This window comes from Lemur catta, chromosome 3, assembly GCF_020740605.2.
Source record: "Lemur catta isolate mLemCat1 chromosome 3, mLemCat1.pri, whole genome shotgun sequence".
NCBI lineage: Eukaryota > Metazoa > Chordata > Mammalia > Primates > Lemuridae > Lemur > Lemur catta.
Window position 1 is genome coordinate 9,680,333 of NC_059130.1, and position 23,231 is coordinate 9,703,563.

Below are 23,231 nucleotides of genomic sequence, written 5' to 3' on the forward strand. Positions count from 1 at the left end.
ACAAATAAATAAATAGAAAAAAAATCAACAGATCAAAGGCTCTGCTAAAAAGGCTCAGGGACACCAATTCAGCTTACTAATTTTATTTGCATTTAGTTTTAACTAGAGTAATGCTTATTTGTTGATGGAAATTTTGATATCTACCCTTCACTCTTTGTCCTGTGACTTCTCATTCCTCATAAGCATGTTCAAGAGTGTCAGAAAAATGTCAAATAAGTATTAAATATAACCAGAGAAAAAGGAGAGAGGTTGATCCCCACTGGGCAATAACAAAATAAGAATACTATTCAATATTTACTAATGCTTTGTTATGCATGAAATGCTTTTGCATGTTTCTGGATCAAACAGGCTACTGAAAGACTCCATTTTATGACAGCTGTGATTTTTCTGAGGACTGTCCCGTGTCCTACTTCCTTTTATTGCTGCCAGTATAGTTCCCTATCCTGACTTAACTGCCAATTTTGAAAGGTTATAGACAATACATTAGATTCGGGGAGAGTTGAGCTGGCTTCAACTTAGGAGATTAATGTGAATACGTCAGCACCATGAGACGAAGCACAGCCCAGGGGCAATGGATCCTGTCGGCATAGATTCCACACCCATAAACAAATTCTTCATATTAAAAATTGGTCATGAAAGCCTTTGAAAGAAGAAAAATAAAAAGTTATTTTTAGAGAAAATAATTTCCCAAAAAAAAAAAAAATCACAGGTACAAATGGGTAGACAAATAGAGATGGTTTGTGGACTGATATTTTGCTTTTTATGCCGAAAGCTACCAGTTTCCAAAAAGACACTGACAGGCTCTGGACACCCAGAAAATGCCAAAGCAGGTGCCACCACAGTCAAAATGTCATCCCCACATACAGCTCATCCAGGAAGGCTGACCCTGTGGCCAACCTGCCACCACCAGTGTCTTCCCTGCCCCTTCTAGCTTGCCTCAGTGTGCTCTCCAGGGAGGAGATTTCAGCATAAATAACAGGCACAAATGGCATTGCTGCTGGGAAGAAAATGCTTCAAGAGCACAAAGATTAAAAGATCACTGATTAAAAACGTTTCCTGTTGATGTGGTTGTCTCCCGAAGAGAGAAAAGCTCACCACAGTGCTGCTATTGGCCTGGATTCTGTGGGACCTATTGTCCTTCCCAATAAACCACATAATAAAACTTAATGAAACTGGATACCTGAATAGATGCAGTCTGTTCTTTGAGCAGACATTTTGGATGTTCAATTAGACAGTAAAAAATAATCCCAAATGTAGGTAATAAATCCAGGTTTATTTTCCTTTGCGTAGGGTGGGGAGCATTTTAAAGTTAAATCATCATGATGGCCTAAACAGGAATCCCGGATACTAAATAAATATATAAACAAATTCTACAAAAGGCCATGAGGACAGTTCGGTTACAGCTGAGATCACTTACTGGTAACACATATTCACTACTTTCCCTAAAAGCCCAAACTCCTGGGCTTGAGTAATCCTCCTGCTCTAGCCTCCCAAGTGGCCTAAATCATCTTGTTTGTGGATCCTTAGGTAGGAGACATTGAAAAACCCATCTTCTCTACCGACAGCATTAGATTTTCTTCAAGGGGTGGGGAACCTGCAGCGTTAAAGCCACATGTGGCCTTCTAGGTCCCACAGTGTGGCCTTTTGACAGAATCCAAATTTTACAGGACAAATCCTTTTATTAAAAGGGGTACAGCCGAGAAAGATGAAGCTTTTCTTGCCTCCTTCGGTGCTTAAAAAAGAACAACCTTGAAATCCGAAGGCTGCAGGTTCCCCACCCTATAAGCCTTCGACTATGAGATTGCAAAATTTTCTAAGGCATTTTTGTACACAACTAAGCTGATGCTAGTCCTTGCAGATATTTTTCTTTCTGGCAGTTTGAATTGATGCTTGGATAAAACTTACGGAACCAAGAAGGATGGGTGGTTTTCATATTATCTAGTCTGCCTTTTAGGTAGCATTGATCTCATTCATTTGTATGCCAAGGACTGCAGAAAAAACATGCAACTCATATGCTATTTGGGGCTTCCTTGCCTCTCGTAGATGTAGGCAGAGCTTGGCCCAAATTCCAGTTTTAGGGTCTGTGATGCTCAGAGCCCACCTACTTTCTCTCATTTGTCTCTCTGTCCACATTTCTGCTTGTGGCTTTCTTGATTTTTTGTTCCACCTGTCAGACTCAGAAGAAAGGCTTCACTCCTTTTCCATTTTCCACATGAAATCTAGTCACAGTGGGTGTGTTTTGCGATGCTGACGGGTGTCACAGGGGGACTTATATCACGCACCTGTTCCCTCTGCTTTTCCACTGGTCCTCCACACCCTCAGAAGTACCCAGAGGGTGCCCCTCCCCCCCATATGCTGCTTCCTGCGGGGGACCAGTGCTGCTGACCAAACCCCTTCCCTTACGGGGGGCAACTAGGCAGGCCAGACAGAGCACCCCCCCACCCCCTGCCCATCCTGGGATTTAGAGACATAAAGCTGTGTCACATTACACATCAATTCAAAATTAAGCTCTCTAGTGAGTGTTTCAAGAGAAGATAGTCTTTGTTGTTAATTTCCGAAAGATCTATGTTTACAGTGATAAAGTCTGGCAGCAAATTTAAAAGACTGATTTTGTTTATATTTTTGCCTAGATAGAGATGCGTCTAGTATCTACGTGAAGCTAAGTCAGAGAATTCTATGGCAGGGTCAAACTACTACTACTACTACTGCTACGAGTAATACTACTCCTCTCTCTTCTTCCTCCCACCCTCCCCCTGCTCTTCTTCATTTTCTTCATCAGGAGGTCTGTTTGGATCTTCTCCAATGTCTAAATAAGTATCTGTTGAGACAACAAATTTCATCTCTTAGAACAAGGGCCAGCAAACTTTTTGGTAAGGGTCTAGAGAGTAAATATTTTTGGCTCTGTGGGCCACGTTTTTGGCTCCGTCAGAACCACTCAGTTTGGTCCTAGTTAAGTTTGAATGCAGTCACAGGTAACACACAAATGAATGAGTGTGGTGTGTTCCGGCAGAGCAGTGCTGGGATGTACATGGCCCACGGCTGTGGTCAGGGACCCCTGCCTTAGAGACACTGTGGATCTCATCATACTAGAAAAAGTTTCTCCCCACCAAGGGCTGTTCCGCTATTTTGTCAGACAATAAGAAATTCAAAACTCATCAAGTCTTTTTTCTTTTCTTATCTCGGTTGTCAGAAAACTTAGAGAGTAAAATTTCAAATTTACAGTAACAATAAGATTGTGCACTATGAACCAGGTGCTGTGCTAGGACAGATCATGCACGTGAATGACATCGACAAGATCTCTGTTCTCATGGTGTTCACAGCCCAGTGGAAGAAAGAGATGTTATATAGATAAACAGATCTCACAGGGTAACTCCATTCGTCCAAGAGCCCAGGTAGTTCAGCCTTGGAGTATTGAAGGTACATACAAAGCAACCAAAATAACCAAAAAGGAATTTCATTGTTTACTTAGCATTTCAAAAAACATAAAAGGTAATGCAATTCGGAGTCCAAAGACATGTGTCTCAAAAGGCCTTTTCCCCCTTCCCAAATCCCTTAGACTCCATAGCTAATCCAGAGCCTCATTCACACCAAAACCCAAAACTTTTTAAAAATTTTTTTAGAGACAGGGTCTCGCTATGTTGTCCAGGCTGGTCCTGAACTTTTGGCCTCAAGCGATCCTCCCACATCAGCCTCCCAAAGTGCAGGGATTACAGGCCTTAGCCACTGCACCTGGCCAAAACCCAAAACTTTCTTTCCATCCCCAGATCCATTTCCTTTTCCTTTTCTCCCAGCTCTAACAATGTAGTTCAATTTCACTTCTTTTGTAATAAGCAAGAAAGAACCTTTTTCTTTTTTGAAGCAGGTCTCACTCTATCATGTGGGCTAGAATGCCATGGAGTCATCATAGCTCACTGCAACCTCACACTCCTGGGCTTGAGCAATCCTCCTGCCACAGCCTCCCAAGTAGCTGGGACTACAGGCATGCACCACCACACTGACTAATTTTTCTATTTTTTGTAGAGACAGGGCCTCGCTCTGCTCTTGCTCAGGCTGGTCTTGAACTCCTGGTCTCAGGTGATCCTACCATCTCAGCCTCCCAAAGTACTAGGATTACAGGCCTGAGCCACCACACCCAGCCCAAAATCCATACTCTTTAGGAGAAGAAAAGAGAGGTGTTAATAAAACTGAGCAGACAAGTGAAGTAATAGCTTCTCTCTACCAGAGGATTTGCTGGATGGAAGGCAGGCTGTAAACACAATGCCTGAATGACTTTTTTCTGGCAATACAATTCTGGTAGTGAACGAATAATGGGGATGTGGGGTTGCTCATTTAGCAGAGGGGTCAGGAGAGACCTCCCTCACAAAGTAACATTTAAAGCCAAGGCCTGTAGGGTATAGAACCAGCTCCCCAAACAACAGGAGAAAAGACCATCCAGGGCAGGGAGAGCTCACGTGTGAGGCCTGGGCATTCTCCAGGAACTGAAATATACAATCTAACTAGAGCAAAATGAGCACAGGGAAAACTGATGTAAGATGTGGCTGGAAAGATGTGTGGGATAAAATCATGCAGGGCTTTCTTACATCCTGGTAAGAATTTTGATATTATATCAAGTACAATAGATACCCAACAAAGGGTTGTAAGTAGGGCAGAACACAATCAGATCGCTCCGATACTTCGTGAAGAATGGACTGGTTGGGAGGAAGCAGGGAATGCAGAAGCTAGTTAGAGATGCAGAAGGCTTAAACCAGGGGGTGCAGTGGAGACACAGGCAAATGGTCGTACTTAATCTGCAGAGACCGGTGAGAGATTGATTACATGCCGAGGGAAGGGGCTGCGTCAAGGGCAATTCTTGGGCCTCCATCTATTGATTTTTCAGTAAATGGGATTGGAGGGGGAGATGATTTGGATAGAACTATCAAGAGTTCAGACCTGAAATTTAATCCATTATATGTTAACTGAACATTAATCTATTTAGAAATAATAATATTTAAATTCAATTGCAACGGCTCCCGCATTGCTACATTCCCAGGACTTCCAATGGTGTCTGGCAACAAGGCAAGTGCTCAATAAATATTTGCAGAACGAATAAAATTTCCTGTGGCAATTATCTCTCTGGTATTCAGAATATCTGAGCAATATCTTTAGATTAAAACAAATTATGTTTGGTGAAATAACTTTATATTTGAAATGTGAAAAACATGCTTATTGCTTTCATCATACAAACTACAGAAAGTAAAATTTCAAGAGAACGTGCTTATGGAGTGGAGCCTGAGTTTGAAGAAAATGTTGGAAACACTGTTCTCTTTGACCTCTGAGTATTTAAATTTTTCTTTTTAATTCTGTGGCATGTGTGCTTTTTATTGTGAGTGATTTCAAATTCCTTCTGGAAGTAGATGGGGAATAAATTAGATAGAAACACCATGCCTCAGATTAAATGCGATCTGTGGAGTTTAACAGCTAGATTCCCACTCCCCACTGCATGCCCCCCAGGGCAGCTCCTTGGCAGGGGCCCATCCTGGGAGGCACAAAGCTCAGGGGCAGCCTCCAGGTAACCAGCCTGAGCTCCAGAATCTCCATCCCCCAGTCCCATTCTCTCTCCACGCTACCATTAGCCTAGCGTTTAACATATAAATATCCTGAGCTAATACTTCAGGAGACATGACTGACCTCTCTGCTATTTTTCCTTAGGTAATCCATGTACCACTCAGCATGGCGTAACACTACACGGTTAAGAAATCTTAGACAGTGGCAGTAATAACGGTACACGCATCTTCAAAGCGGCTTTCTTCATTCAAGGGAGTAAATGTGAATTGTTAGAATTTCAAGAATTGGGTCAGGTCGGTCAGAAGAAATTCCAGGCCAAGAGGGCCTTTCATTTCTCTTCAATACACACTACAGAGGCTGATTCTGAATCTACCAATTTCTACCATGTGCAAAGCTTTTTTTCTCCTCCTATTTTACCTTTTTTCCCTAACTTTTCTTTTAAAAACCGTCCTTATTCTATTATTCTACTTATTTTATATTGTACCCAGTTTTGATCTGATCCCTAGGTCCTATAAACAGGGGAAAAAAACAAAAACAAAGAAAAACCCCTGACTCCAATCTTAGATAAGAAGATCTGAGTCCAGTTGCTTACTTTAGCACCCTCATGGATAAAAAAAATCTTGTGAACTAAGATCCTTAACTCTACATAGCATCAAACTTATATGAATTTGCTGAAATGCTGTGATTGCTAGTTTCCTGAGCTATAAAATGGGTGTGACAAGGTTTATTAATTTAAATCTAAGAGAAGAATTCATAAAAGCACAAAGGATATAATGGATTTGAGGAAAACATATCCATAGCTTCGTAACAACATTTTGAACATTGCTATAGGCATTCACCTCCACGTTTTCCAGCACCATTATGAAAACCAGCTTAACCCAATAAAAATATTTGCCATCCTATTTCACAGAGATGACTAAATGGAATTGTGAGAGACAGTTAGTGACAAAAGCCTTCTTGGAATAAATAAACGTAAGCAATGCATATCAATCAGCCTCTTAAAGATTTAAATATATGCTTTAGAGCATGGTCCCCAGAACTATAGCATATGAACATTCTTTGGCTCAATAATTGTTCCAACAAGCTCAGGAGCAATCAGTCCTGCCACTTCTCATAAGAAAAAAGAAAAAAAAATCCTTCCTGTTCTATCCAAGTGGGTCACCGCTGCTTTTCTCTTTGTTCCGCCTTTCCTACAGACATTTGCCAAGTTCTGATGTGGTTCACTGCGTATTTAAATGCTGGAAGTGGTTATGGCCAAAGAGAGTCAGAGAACATGACTCCCAAGCATGGATGGAGATGTGCTTAGGCAAGACCGAGGCTGAGATTCAGTTCACCTCTGGGGAGATGATTTGTGTTCACTGGATACTTATTGTTTACTGGTATTCATGCTTTTCTATAGTCTCTTTTAATGTTCTAAATTAAGAGCAGTATTTTAAGTGTCTTAAAGGTGATTTGCAAGTATTTTAAATAAAAATGATCCAGTCATCCTATCACCAGCAGGTCATCTTCTGTAAATAGAACTGGAAAGCATTTCATCAGTCTTAAAAATATCAGCTCCGTTGAATTTCCACCACCCTCCCACCAATGCCTCCCTTTCCTTTTCAGAATTCATTAAAGCAATAGTCCAGAGTGCTCTAGAACAACTCAAGAGACCCATATTAACACTAAAAACACTGAGAAGAAGCCATTCTGTGGATATACACACGGCTTGTTGTTTTTCATGCATTGTCATTTCTTAGTTTTCTTTTATTAGATTATGGCAACTGAACAACAACAAAAAAAATAGTCACCATAATTTCTATCATACAGTCCAAGCAGGCTGCCTGCTCTGGGACATGAAATTCAACTTTCCTCCTCTGCAGAAATTCCTTCACTCATCTAAAGATTATATAGCCAAACAGAACTCATCAGAAAAATACTAGCCTAGCATCCTTCCCACAAGAGCAAAGGCTTGAGATCACCTCTGCCTTTGCACGTTATCACTAGCCTGAGCATCCTATCAGTTCAATTTCAACTGCTCGACTCCTGATGTCTCACTAAAACCCCAGCTTTATGATGTACCCCGCTATTAATCAGAGACAGACAGAGGTCAGCAACTTCATCATTTGTGTCCCAAACCAAGTGGGTCCCTGTAGTATAGCCACTGCATTAAATGTACTAACCTCTGGTTTAATTATTATAATCAACAAATTATAAGAACTATAACAGTATATTAGAAGATGCCCTCTAGTTTTATAAGTATCCATAAGTGTACTAGGATCTTCAATACAAAACAATATTAACAATAGCAATAACAATAGATATCACCTATTACTCAATACCATACGATTGCTATTGTACTATTTGACTAGCATTCTACTGACACATTATCTGGAATTTAAAAAAAATATATCATCCCTATTTTATAGATGAGGAAGCTGAGGCTATGAGAGGTTAATTAACTTAATTAAGACTGTGCAGTCAGTTCACAGCAGTGATTATAGCTGAACCAAGAATGGTCTTGAAACATTGAAACATAAGCTTAAAAACATTTTGGCTATACAATCTTGTCTTTCAAAATATTAAATAAAATAATCTTAAGAGAATCTTTATTTTCCTCTTTTCAGAACTACAATAAAACATTCTAATCCTGCCTCAAGTTTACATTAACATGAGAATTTCTTAAAACGAAGTAAAATAAAACAAAAAAAAAACTGATAGAATTTGTCAACAAATGGTAAATAATACTAGAACACAAATGAAACAAATCACAAAAGTGGTTTCACTTAATTTCAATTTTTGCCAACTGTTTTATTTCAGGGTAATCTACATGTTTCCCCCAAAAAAGGCTCATTAGGCACCTTTTAATCCATAGACATCAAAACTAAAAAGAAACTCCTATAAAGACATGTTCTTAGGTAATTACATCTCTATATACCATTCCTTTTGAAACAGGTCTGATTTATTTCCCACCTCTTTGTTGAGTTTCCTCTTCAATAAAAGTAAAGAACACTGAAAGAAATCAAGCCCTTAAAGCATTCCTTGAATACATTAAGCATTTTAGCCAGGATTCAAACAAAATGAATTAAAAACAGAGGAAAAAAATCAATCATTTTATTAAAAAGATAAATGCATATATATGTGTCTATTTATGCATGTATGCAAGGGGGTTATTTCTATTTAATTTAAATACCTATATTTAAAAACAGTAATTACATTAAAAGTTTATCATTAGAATAATTAATATTTTTTCAGGCTGCTAAAAACTAAACTAAAATGGTCCTATGAGAAGAAAGTCAAACAGAAGATTAGAGCTCCCTCTTTCTTCTTTTTGAAGAAATTCACCAAATTTTCTTCAAGAGGACTCCTCAGAGACCAAAATTATCAAGCAGACAGCCTAGTAGCACTCATGCTCAGAGCAAAGTGTTTCCCCAGCCTCTATACACATTGTACAAGTATTAGAGTACATTTATCTGTTGTTCATTATTCATAAGTGTTTTAAGTAGTAGGAAAAAAAGCACTTTTAGAAGTAGAAATACTCACAAAGCCATTTCAAACTGTTCCAGCCATTTTTTCTTTAAATCTTTTGTTTTGCAATAAAATTCTAACCCATTTTGTCCTTGGGTATGGATGAGGTAGAAGCCATAAGACCACTGTTAAAATTAATATTCTTTGGGTTAATGTGTATCATTTATTAATAAAATCATGTTTCCAAATTCAGTAACACCACCATAACTATCCAAAAACCCTTTAAAACATTATCAATGTACAAACTAAACAAGTAAACTTATTATTGTAGTCAACTTCATATCCATAACAATTTCTATGCCAAATGCATGTTACTATCTTGATCATTAGGGCATTAGAAATGATCAGATCAGCTGTGCATTGTGCAGTTATTTCTCACAAAGACATGCACCTAATCAATCTCTAGAAACAAAAACATCTGGATTGGTAAGCCACATCTCAAATTAATGTATTAGCATACTTTTCCTGAATATTCAAAGTTATGAGTAAATTACAGTTATTAATTTCCCAGAAGTCACCTTTTTGTTTTCTTTATCAGTTGTAGGATTGTTGGCTATCTTGTACTGTTGAAGATCTATTATTTCCTTCATTTCATAGTTATCACCTTTCCTTTTACATACAATGACTGCCAAATCAAACAAGAAGATATGCCTGTGAAAAAGAGACAGTGATTGATTGAGTTTACATGGTTTAGAAGCATGTGCATTAATTTTTTTTTCCTGGTAAGATTTAATTAAACCAACCAAGTGTCTTTCCTTTGCATTAAAGACAACAGGCAGTGTTACACATTAAAAAGAATGAGGAATCGGACGTCCTAAGAACGGTTTGTATCCTGACACTAACCTTTACCACGTAAATGTCTTCACTGTACCTCAGTTCCCTCATTTTAAAATGGCAAAATCATATTAAAAGCAATATGCACACTGCGAAGTTGATTAAAGGACCAATTGAGATAAGCCATAAAGCTCATCCACGAGCAATTACTTTCTTTTTCAATTTAAAAGCTGAAAACTTATAGAATAATATTAACGATAACAATACAGCTAACGTCTACCAAAGTGACAAGGAATCAGCCAGAATTCCTTGAGAAGTGCTAGTCATCACTTTTATAAACATGACTCAATTTAAATCCCTCGGTCTAGCTGCTGGGTAGGTCCTATTAGCATCTTAATTTTACTGGGGAGGAAACCGAGGCTTAGAGAAGTTAGATAATTTCTTCAAGGCCACACTGGTAGTGAGGCACAGAGCAGGATTCACTAGCAGGTCTAATTTTTGGAACCTGTGCTTGTGACCTCCGTGTTATTCCTCGTGATTTAATAGACAAGCTGAAACACAAATACAATGGTGTATGTAGGAGCAAAATGCAAACTAGAAATGTAAACTGGTGAAATTTCCATGTTAATATTTTTTTTCTTATTAGAAACAATGTAAATTGGGGGAGAAAACAAACCTTATAACCCTATCATCCAATACCAATACTTGTATATTTTCATAAACTCTCAGTGATTAAAACACATTTTTTTTTACACAATGATAACAATACATTCACAGAGCTCTGATACTTGCATCACTTTTAAAGTCTATTTCGCCCAGAGTGGTTTAAGGGCCATGTGGTTCCTGCGAGCTACCTGTGGAGCCAGGGTATCGATGTGGAAGCAAAAGCTGATGCTGCCCTCTGCTGGCTCATTTTCTCTTCTCCAAAGATTCCAGAAAGTGGCCATATGAACCACAAAAGCATCAGTTTGACAATCACATATATACATAATCAAGGACTCCAGGCCACGCTTACTAATCTTCAAGGACTCCACCTACCAATTTCTCTCAAGAACATATCCTACGTGGTCCTTATTTAGTATTCTTTCTTAGAAAATTTTTCTATTATTTTTAGTTCTTTTAAAATATATTCTAAAACATCAATTATGTTTTTATGGTAGTTATCTATTTCTCTTTGCTCACTTTATTGTGTACTTTTTTACCCCAGCTGATCTTCTGTATTTGTTATTTCCTTCCTAAGAACTTAGACAAATTACCAGATACCAGAACAGAGAGCGGAATACCTAAGATACCTATGTTGGAAAATTTTAGAAATTATGGGTTGGTCTGTCCTTCTGTTTTTCTTCCTTTTTTCCTCTTCTTCATCCTAGAGGAATTGTTTTTAAGGCTCTTTCAATCTTGTGATACTAATTACTTATTTTGAAAATCAGTATTGGTCTTCTTTTCTCACCTTTCTTGTTTTGTATGCTTGTCTAAAGTGGTTATTCGAATTTCACCATCTCCCTGAGGTCGTCCAAAAAGCAAAACTGGTTGATTCTAAAATATAAATGTACATGTCTGAGTTTTTCATAATCACATAAAAACAGAAATAAACATTAGCATATATATTTGCTCAGGACAACTATGTCATTACTTTACAAATTTTATCACTTTTACATTTTTTTCCAGCATACTTACCATAAAAAGCTCATGTCTACATGATACATTTTCAAAAACAGTCTGTCCTTTATAATCCCAAGGGATATATCGAGAACATGAATTAATTTACTTATAATCTTAAAAGGGAAGTTAGCTATGAAAAGAGAAAATTGCCTGGAAGAATCCAAATCACAAGAAAGTTCCAGCAACTAATATTGGTTGAGCATCTACTACATAGCAGCCACTGTTGTAGGTGCAGGGCAAAATGATACAGACCCTGCCCTCCTGGAACATACTGCCCAGTGAAGGAACAAATATCCACAGAAGCATACAGTTACAAATGCACAATTGCCATGAAGGAAGAGTATAAGAACGAGAACCTAATTTGGTCTACAGAGCTAGGCATGCTCTGACTTAATGATTAAAAATAATGAGCTATTTCCCCAGAGGCAATCAAATTTTTTAAAGTATTTATGAGCACTATTGTACATGCTAAGGGAAAAAAGAAATTGACTGAAAATTATCACTAACATCTAGAAATTCCTTTCTAATAGAGGACACAGATGTGTGATTAACTCCATAATGAGAAAGTTTAAAAATAAATGTTCCTTATCAATATCCCAATGATGTTTTTGTGCATCACTCTGTGTATCCATTTCACACAGAATCTCAAGGGATCCTAAATAGTCAAAACAATCTTAAAAAAGAACAGAGTTGAAGGTCTCACATTTCCTGACTTGATTTCAAAACCTATTACAAAGTTAAAATAATCAAAACAGTGTGGCACTGGCATAAACATAGATATTTGCACCATTAGAACAGTAAAGAGCCATAAATCCTCACATATATGGTCAAATGATTTTCAACAACATTCCCAAGACCATTCAATGGGGCAAGGACACTTTTCAACAAATGGTATTAGGAAAACTGGATATCCACATGCAAAAGAATGAAGTTGGCTCCTTACCTTATACCATATATAAAGATTAACTCAAGATGTTTCAAAGACCTAAATGTAAGAGCTAAGACTATAAACTCTCAGAAGAAAACAGGAGAAAAGTTTTATGACACTGGATTTAGCAATGATTTCTTGGATATCACACCAAGAGCACAGGCAACAAAAGATTGATAAACAGTACTTCATCGAAATTGAAAACTTTTGTGCATGAAGGACACTATCAACAAAGTGAGAATGCTACATACAAAAGAAAGTATTTGCAAACCATGTATGATAAAGGAATGATATTCAGGATATATATAAAGAACTCCTACAATCCAATGACAAAAAAACAAACAACTTGATAAAAAAACGGGCAAAGCACTTGAATAGACACTTCTCCAATGATATACAAATAGCCAATAAACACAGGAAAAAGTTGTTCCACATCATTAATCATTAAGGAAATGCAAATTAAAACCACAAAGAGATATCACTTCACAACCATTAGGATGGCTACTATGAAAACAAAATAACAAGCGCTGATGAGGATATGAAGAAATTGGAACCCTTTTTTTGCATTGCTAGTAGGAACATAAAATGGTGCAGCTGTTGTGGAAAACTGTATAGCAATTCCTCCAAAACTTGAACATAGAATTACCACACAACTCAGAAATTCCACTTCTGGGCATATTAACCAAAAGAAGTGAAAGCAGGCACTCGAATGGCTATTGCTATACCCATATTAAGAACAGTATCATTCATGATAACTGAAAGAGGGAAACAACCCAAATGTTCACCAATGAATGAACAGATAAAGAAAATGTGAATTATACATATACAATGATATATTAGCAGACCTTAAGTGAACAGATATGTAAAAAAAAAAGAAAAGAAAAGAAAAGAAAATTCTGACACACAACACGAGATGGATGAACCTTGAAGACATTATGCTACCTACAATAACCCAGTGACAAAAAGACAAATATTGCATGATTCCACTCATATGAGATACCCAGTATAATCAAATTTATAGAGACAGAAAGTAGGATGGTAGTTGCCAGGGGCTAGGGAGAGAAGGGGCAGAAAGTTCATGTTTAATGAGCACAGAGTATTTTGCAAGATGAAGAGTTTTAGAGATGGGCAGTGGGGAGAGTTATACAAGACTGTGAATGTACTTAATGCCACAGAACTACACATTTAAAATTGGTTAAGATAGTAAATTTAATGTTATTTTACCACAATTTTTTTTAAATGCTACACAGCCATCCAGGCAATATGCTATGGAGTTCCCAAGAGGAAAGAATGATGGCATATTAGGAAAATGGATTTATTTTAGGTGGACCTTGAAGAAATTAGATAGGGAACAATGGGAAAAGACATTCTAGGCTCTGCAAAGATAATTATCAAAGGCAGAACTATATAAACGTACAGCAAATCGGAGACCTTATAATGCAGAGGAATATCCACAATGTAAAACTATGTGGGCAGTTACTAGCTAAATGAGTTCAGAAAAATAGTATAAGTCCAGATCATCGAGGGCCTTAAATATCATGGTGAGGAATCTTAAAGACAATGGAAAACCTTAACAAGTCTGGGAATAGAGTGAATTGAGAAATGCACGTTTTGGAACTGCCACTATGTGAAGAGATGATGAGACGCCACCTAGACTGGGAAGATGGCAGGCAATGGTGTCTTGAAACAGAGACATGGCTGTATGTGTAAAAAGAATGAGACAGGCTCACGATGTTTCAGAGAAAGCAGCAACAAAATTGCTCCACCAAAAACGTATCTTAAATCCACTCATCTCTATTTGCACTGCCCACAGGTTAACCCAGGCCTCCAGCCTCTCTTGAAACCCTTCAAAAACTTGCTGACCGGTCTGTCTGCTTGTAGGGTCTTCCTGAAATGTCCATCAGACTGTGACATTCCCTGACAGAAACCTTTCTCAAGCTTCCCACTGCAGTCACAGTAAAACCCCATCTCAGTGCCTCGGCCCACAAAGCTGCGCTATGCCGTGCCCTGCCCCTCACACCTCAGGGCCCACCATCCTTCCTTTCACTCTCAGTTCCAGCCACTGTTGCCTTTCAGCTTCTTGAACACACCTGGCTCTTGCCCATCTCTGGGCACTTCACTTGCTATGGCTTCTGCCTGGATCGCTCCCCGTCAGATCTTTGTGTGGCTGGCTTCTCCCGATCTTTCAGGCCTCAGTGCAAATGACTCAAAAGGACTTTAACCATGTTATCTGAACTAGGACTCTTCTTATTAACCTCCCTTATAGCACCCAATTCTCAGCACTAATCTCACTGTGGCATTTTTAAACTCTTTTTTTACTGTCTTCCAATCATGAGACCATCTGGTTCCTAGTTACAGTCCCAGTCTCAAAGTGTTTGGTGCATAGTAGTCACTCAGTAAATATGTGTAAAATTAGTAAGTGAACAGCAATCAGCCATGAGTATGTATGGGGGAAATGAAAAGAAAAGGAAAAAAATGGACTCCCATGTTTAGAATTCAGAGTTCTGGGAGGAGCAGCAGAGTGTCACTAAGGTGAGAGTGACAAGCAAGGGCAGAAAGTCCCTGGACAGTGACAAGTCACAGGCGCCACCAGTCATCCATGCAAATGCTGCCAAACAGAGGAATCGGGGGAAAAACTTCAAACAACAGAAACTTGAAGGTAAACTATCTTGTCTTCAACAACTCCTAGAATGCCCTTCAATTTGGGGGTGAGGGGAAGCTGGATGGAAGGATAATTACATACCAAATTTTCTATAGATAGCTGAAACTGTTTAATTTCACGAAGTGTCTCATTATCTCTTTTCACTTCATTCACATACTGTGCCAAGTCCTAGAGAATAAAGAGAAGGGTACAAAAAGAAGGCACACTAAGATTAGAGATGCAAACTTCTTTGAAAGAAAACACATCATTAATTCCATTAGTGGTAAAAGTAACCACCATAACTTTTCAGTGACAATAAAATGAACAACCAGTCAATCAAGGCTCCATCTCAAAGGCAATTTAACAATGCCTAGAGTACAGCTGGGAAGACTGGAGAATCGTCATTTGCCACACCCCTGAGAAGGGTAAGGATGCTGTTGCCCTAAAAACAAAACAAAACATGCTGCTATGCAGAGCAACGATCGGAAGAATTTAAGTTCCAAGCACGTTAATGACTGACCTTGAGAGAAATGCACAGGTTACAACAAGGGCAATAATGAAGGATTAGCAGGGAGAAACAAGGAACTAAAAGTCAGACAATGATTCTAGCAAGACAGTTTTCTGTGAACAGTTAATGTCTTCTTAGTTCCTAAAAGCGTTCCGTCAAGGAAGCTGGTTCAATTTTAAAGGGTTAATAAAGGAGAAATAAAGGAGAGGTGAGGAATGAAATAGCATGGAACTAAATTTAATTCATGAATTAAAGTGAACAAAAAACGCTGGCCGTGTCTCTCCATGTGCTTTCACCTATTTTAAAGTGTCTTTTCTTATATTTGAGGAAACATTAGCTAATCTCTCCACACTGTAACTAGCTATTTTTATTACATGTGCTCCAGATTTTCCTGTTTTCTGAGTTCTTTCTTTTTTTCTCTACTCTTAAATTCATCTGCAACAGTAGGAACAGAACTCTGCAGAAAGCAGTTCCTAACTTCGTTCTAAATGGAAGTCTGACTTTTCATAGGATGTATCCATAAACAACTTCTTTAAAAACTGGAAACTTGATATGACTTTTCTATAATAATAAATGTGTGATGTTTCCCAACAGTGGTACTAAAATCAGCTAAACAGCAACGCTAACACTGAAATCGGTACAAGGACACAGTTAAGAAATTATGCGTTGCTCTGAGCAGGGTCACATTGCCATTTTTGTTTTTAAGAACAAATGTTTGCTTATGTTTTAAGTTATAGGCAAATATTATTTCTTTCAAAATCAATTTTATTCAACATAATGTGGAAATTGAGGTTTTATGTTAATATATTCCCCCAATATGTTCAAAATGTCTGCTTTTATCTACTTGCTGTTCTTGATTTTCAGATTTACCTGAAAATAGAAACCCAAAGTGAAATTCACTTGTATTGCTGCATAGCCTCCACAAGGGTAAACCTGGCAGGCATCCTCATATGAGGAAAATAAGTCACACTGGTACTCTCAAGTCACTAGCTGACCTACGGCTTATACAAGCCAACAGTTTTCTATTAGTAATCATGAAAACAGTATGAAATAAAACCACTATATAAAATCATTCCTGGTGGTTATGAAAGTTGACACACTTGTACAAAAGTTATTTTAATACACCTCTTTAAACACCTTTTATGTATTTTTGTCTAACAGTCAAATCCATGCAACTATATCTATTTCAGTAAAAAAAGATCCAGCTCTCCCCATCAAAAACAAATGTGTATTATAATATATTAGCACATCATATATATTTATTAGTTTAAATTCTATTGCTCTTAGGCAACCATAAAACATATAGACAAGTTACTGAGACATATGCCTTACCTTCATTGCATCAAGAGCCAATTTCAGATTTGCCTTTTCGACAGGATCAGTGGTATGTTTGACCAGCTCCTGTTTGGAAGATACAGTTCAGTACTACTTTCACCAAATTAAAACTAAGACATAAGAAATAAAACATGTTCAAAAATTTTTCTCTCCATAATGTGATAAATCTGATGTAACTAGGCTCCATTCCCTTCAAAAATTTCAAACTGTAAAAAGACAAACTAGACACCAAAAGAACATGAGACACGCTTGGAAATATTTTCCTTTCTAAGATGAATCTGAATTCTATCCCCCACCATTATATGGACACTGCTTCCCAAATGTTATGAAAGATCCCTTAAATGCTAACCGAATGGATAGTTTTAACCCATTATCACATTTGACTTCTCTACAGCTTTTGATTTTCCTGACTGCATCTCTCCTTTCATTTCAGGGACATCAGGGTGATCTGTTTGTTGTTGTTATTGCTGTTGTTGTTTATTTGTCCATCCTAAATTTCTGCCTATTTGTCAGTCTTTCATGGTTTCTTCTTTGTCTGCCTCTTAGAAAGTTATCGTGCCCTACATTTTTACCTCAGTCTTCTTTTATTCTTATTTTACATACTGTACAAATTCTATCACAACCATTCTCATAATGTTGACTGTCACCTAACGGGGCAATCACTCTCAAATGTACGTGCTCAACCCAGAACTCTCGCCTGAGTCCCAGACTCACACATGCAACTAACAGTTCCATATGGGCATCTCAAAGGCTCCCCAAATCCAACATGCCCAAAACTTAATCCATCTTCACCCAGAACCCTACTCTTGTTCCTGTTTAAGTTTTATTGAATGATGGCACTTCCACCAGTACACCCACGTAAGCCAAAACCTGAAAGGTGTCCCGGACTCCTCCCTCCCCCCTCTCCCTGTGTCCTGTTGATGTTAATGTTGATCCTGCCCCTTGAAACCAACCTCACTGCCACTACCCAGGGTCAGGTCCTCACCCTTATTTAAACAGGTAATTATAATGAGAGCCTGATTGATCTTCTGACTTGCAGTCTCTCCTCATATAATCCATTCATGTTATTGACATCAGAATTAGGTTTCTAAAATGTAAATCAGATCGTGGCTCTACCCTATTTAGGCTTCTGTGATGCTCCACAAAGGCTCTGGGCTGTCACCCATCCCACTTTGACTCCTTGTGATCTGAATTCTGCAAACTTCTCAATTCCTCTCTCCCACTTCCACCCAAACAATCTATATTCTACTCATACTAAATTAATCATAATCTCCACAATATGTTCTGATATCTAATCCCATTAGAAATGTTGTTTCTCTCCTTAGAAAGCTCTTTCTCTCTGATCCACCTGTCAAACTCTTGCTCTTCCTTCTCTGGGGAGCTGTCTGTGACAGAGGCCTCTGCTCAAGTCCTTAGCCTCCTTAGGTATAATTATTTAGGCCTTTGTTTGCACCACCTCTGTACCTTCATAACACCTACTGTGTTACGCTTGACAGTTCACACTTCATTTCTCCCTTCTAAACGGCAACTCTATCAGTACAGGGGCTGTACTGTTAATATATCATGAGTGCCTAATGCTGTGTTTGGCACAGGGAAGACACTCAAAAAATACCACTGGTGTTTCCTGCTGTAAACAGGACTGACAGAGAATTGTTAAGTATAATAAATCTGTTGAAATTCTATTCTTTTATTTCTATTTTTACTTTTACTTTATTAAATAAAAATAGTAAATTATTCTTAAAGTTTCCAATCCCTCACTAGAAAATATGCTAATTTTATAAATCTGTGATTTCAGAACAAAGCGTTTCAAGTGATTTCCCTACTTTAGTATAGTAAGTAGAGAATGTCCAAATTTACAACCACATTTGTTCTACAAATTTCTGCACACCAGAAAAATAAGTTTTACCCTATACTATTTTGAGATAGAAAACCATTTCTAGAATTTTTATCGATGTGTGGTGTCCAGAATAAGACTTTTCCTATTTTAAAAAGTCATCATGGAATTAAACATACACTTTAAATTTAAAATACAAAACAACCCAGGAGAAATTAGGGGGAGAAGTTCACTGACTTTTTTAAAAGTATAGTCATTTTATATTTTTATAAGTCTGTGCAGAACCCCATAAGGACCAAAATAGATATTTCTTTAAAAATTGCACCTTCTAAATTCTTCAATCAATATTTAACTACACTGAAGTAACAAAATAAATTATTATCTTATTTTGGAAATGTTTTTAGTTCCAAGATGCCTTGGAAACTGATTGCCTAAATCTTCCTTATTATTTTTTCATAAAATCCAATTTGATTAAGTTGCTCTGAGTTTAGGTCTCATAAATGTTTTAATGCATTTTTAAGGAATAATCACGGTTTGAATTTTTCTGATTTCTCAGTAGAACAAAAACAGAGATGACTAATAATTTTGCAGCTACAGATGTACAAAGCACAGCAGTCTCAAAATTATATTTCACGTACAGGTAGTAGATCTTTTTAAAATGACATTTCACAAGCATCAGCAGAGTTGACAGACTAATACAGTATGACATTTCTTTGGAGCTGAACTAATGAGTCTCCTGGTATAGCTATCAAATTAAATTTATAAGACTCTCCACCCTCATTAGAGGACTAACCGTGGAAACCATAAGCTTTGTGGGTTATAACAAGAATCACTTCAAAATAAATGTAGTCTTATTATAATTTAGTACAGTAGAAAGCAATATGGAATGTGACACAATTCTCTTTAATTTACTGTTAGAAGGCAAAAGATCTGATATGATTAATCTGCCAGAATTCAGATGCATCACAACATTGAAATGCTAATAAATGATTACTTCTAACTACAGAAGACATGGTTGAAAGGATATTTTTGTTTTGCCTTGCTTTTCATATTTTTTTTTCAGCCAGTACTGTTTGAAAGACACAAAATGTGACTTGTGGCAGATACAGAATCATTTTGCTACAAAGAAGAAAAAATTCCCAGATGTTCTGTTATTTCCCACTTAGCTATAATAATAATTCAAAATTTTAAGGGGATAGGGCCCAAAACATGGAGTATGCATAACACACATGATGCTTCATTAATATTTTGTAAAATGAATAAATGAGCAATAAACAAATAGTCTTAATTTACATACCTGGAGGAGAAGGTGATACTTTAAAACACGTTGCATAGGAACCACAAGCAAATCTCGAAGAGTAAATTTCCCATTATTTGCTCTTTTGGAACATTCCTAATGAAATGATTTTTAAAAACTTGTAAAAAACTTTGTCAGTTTTCTCAAGGGGAGTCATAAACATTATAAAGATGCAAAGGCCCTAAGCAGAACTGTTATCATACAATAAATATTTTGCTGTTTTCCTTAACAATACTTCTCTCTCAATAATACAGAGTATCTTCAATTAAAAAACAAAGAGATCTTAGAGTATTTTAACTCCAAATATAGAATCTATTATAATAGAACTATTTTATGTATGAAAATTATTTTCTCCACTGCAAAACTGTGTCCCTTCAGGGTCTTCCTCGGCTTACTGCTACAGTTGTCCCTTCCACCAATCTCCCCCAGTAGGCTTATGGACCAGGCATCAAGAACACATCCCTACTCAAACATGCCATGAACCTTCCCACCCTCATGCCATAGTTTATTCAGTTCTCTCCAACTGCCTTGTGCTTTGCTCAGCCTCTAGCACAATTCATCACCCTCTTTAAGAACTATATTTCCAGGCCTTTACTAATAAACCCAATCAAAACTGTTTTCTCTCTCTCTGCTTTGTGGGGGTCTTTTAATTATTGGTGTACATAATACCTTTTTTTTTCTAAAGAGACGGGGTCTCGCTATGTTGCCCAGGCTGGAGTGCAGTGACACAATCACAGCTCACTGTAACCTTGAACCCCTGAGCTCAAACAATTCTCCTGCCTCAGCCTCCCGAATAGCTGGGACTACAGGTGCACACTACCATACCCAGCTAATTTTTCTATTTTTTATTTTTAGAAATGAGGTCTAGCAGTGTTCCTCAGGCTGGTCTTGAAGTCCTGGGCTGAAGCAATCCTCCTGCCTTGGCCTCCCAAAGTGCTGGGATTATAGGTGTGAGCCACCATGCCTGGCCCATAATATCATCTCCAGCATATTTTGTCCTTTATCCCTCTAAGAATCTAGCATCTGCTTAATAAACACTTATTGAACTGAAGGAAATGGAATGTTTGACTCTAAAAATTTGCTAAAGCATAAACCTACTACTGGACTCCAAGTTTTTAAAAGCCTCAGATTTTATCTTTTTAATCTTCCATTCTTTCTTAAAAGTTTACTCAAAAATAGTATTCACTTGTTAACTCTTTTGACAGTAACTATGACTTTGAGGAAAATACTTTGAAGTGTCAAAGCATGAATTTAAAGCTAAGGTTTGACAACTTGCAGCTGTGTGATTTTGGACAAGTCACTTTTCTGATTTTATTGTTTCTCATATGTCTGCAGTGTCGTTCAAAAATAAAGAGCCCTACAAACATTATTTTTATTGAGCAACCTAATTTTAAAATCCTCACACAATTGCACATCCTAGCCCAGAGACTCTTCCAGTTCATGGAAGGAGGTGTGATTAAGAAAATACTCTTTGTTCACATGTTTCCCCTTTGCCCACACTTAGCTTTTCTGCACATAGAATGATATATTATCAGGAGCTATTAGGCAAACACCATTAACTCTAATGACCATAGTGACTTAATGAGTGTGTCTGACTATAGATCTCAGGCAAAATGAACTGGGGACACATCCTGACATATTAGCTTGTGTCTTATCACTTACTGCGGTTCATTAGAATGATAACTATTTCAACTGATTTCTTGCTTCTACAGATTGTAGAGAGTTCTGGATCATGAGTCTCAAACAGGAGGTTAAACTGTTAATACTATTGTAATGAATGGGTCTTATCTCCCCAGCTGCATTTTAAGGTCTTTGGAATTGAGGTTGTAGCTTACCCTTCTTACGTCATGCCCTCCCGACACAGTGTTAGGAACAGAAATGTTATACATTTAAAATTTATTATGTTATAAAAGTCAGTTTAAAATTGTTGGGAAAAAAAATTAGTTCCTTTAAGTTCTAAGTTACATGCTCAGGAAGTAAAGAAACCAACATTGCTGGTATTAGCTAAAACTGGGGGCTGGAGACTGAGGTGTAAAATGCTTAGAAGGATTGAAAGTAAACAGGCAGAAGAAATTCTTCTAAAATATCCAGTTACTCTTCTTAGCTTCAACTCAGTTATAATCGAAAAGAAAAGAAAATGGGGTTGGATGAGCCAGGCTTACAGGGCTAGATAAAGAGACTCTATCACCTTTCACTCCATGTTATCTTGGTTGCAAGACAGAAGAGAAAAAGACAAAAAATCAACAAGAACAAAAATAACTACAAAACAGAAGACACAAAGAACGCAGGGAGACACCAGGAGGAAGGCAACTACCCGCTCCATCACGCTGGGACTTGCAGTAGGCAGTTCCAACTGAGTATTTGTTGAAGTGTGACGTTAAATATCTGATTAAATACTCCCAAATCAGGCCTGTGGTCAGAAGTACAGGCTTTTAAGCTGAGGAAAGGACAGTCAGCAGCACCTCACCCTGCACCTTTCAAACTCAGCCTGAGGTCCTTCCCCAAGACTGATAGTGACTGCAGAAACTGAGTACTTAGAGTCCCAGAGTATGGGCGCCGGGCAGAACTTTCACGACAACTCTGAAAGGAGGAAGAGGAACATTCAGACAAGGCTGAGAATATAATGCAGGCATGACTGACACTCGCTCACTCCTCTCCTGAACCATGATTTTACATCTTTTTTTTTTTTAATGCTTTAATGGTTGCTCTATTAGGAACTAGATGTATGAGTTGTAAAGTTTTATTTTATCATCATATTTTAATGAGTCAAGAGGCTTACAGGTCTACACTTAAGAGGCTCTCTTCTCCAAAGAGAAGCAGGAACACCTTGCACTGACAATGTCGGGACTCAAACTACCTCCAGTCTTAAGGTCAACATCATCAAGGGGTACTATGAGGTAGAGAAAAAAGATCCATGACATAGATTTAGTACCGTTACTTGGTTACCTGTTAACATGCAAGCTTTCTAAACAACGATTTCCCTTTGTGGGAGTTATATGAGCTATGAAATCATACCAGATAGCCGAAACGATGAAGGATGCTGATTTGAAAATCATCTGCCCCTTTTCCCCTGTTCATCCCCTGACCTAACTGCTCAACTGAACAAAGAGTAGGAAAAGGGCTATTAAAGAGTCAAACAAGCCACACAGTCATTGAACAGCTGACCAGATATCTCTACCTGAAATTTAAGAAAACCTAAAC

At 37.7% G+C, this 23,231-nt stretch overlaps 1 protein-coding gene across 1 annotated transcript in view; it reads right to left on the bottom strand.

The window, feature by feature from the left end:
* Positions 1 to 23,231, bottom strand: part of VAV3 (vav guanine nucleotide exchange factor 3) — a 357,886-nt gene that overhangs the window by 154,485 nt on the left and 180,170 nt on the right. Inside the window, exons 10-15 of the mRNA XM_045546671.1 lie at positions 20,031 to 20,126; positions 16,897 to 16,965; positions 15,159 to 15,245; positions 11,276 to 11,361; positions 9,570 to 9,702; positions 9,067 to 9,176 (exon numbers count right to left, since the gene is read on the bottom strand). Of these exons, the coding sequence (XP_045402627.1) occupies positions 9,067 to 9,176; positions 9,570 to 9,702; positions 11,276 to 11,361; positions 15,159 to 15,245; positions 16,897 to 16,965; positions 20,031 to 20,126 (581 nt within the window). The remainder of the gene's footprint in view (positions 1 to 9,066; positions 9,177 to 9,569; positions 9,703 to 11,275; positions 11,362 to 15,158; positions 15,246 to 16,896; positions 16,966 to 20,030; positions 20,127 to 23,231) is intronic.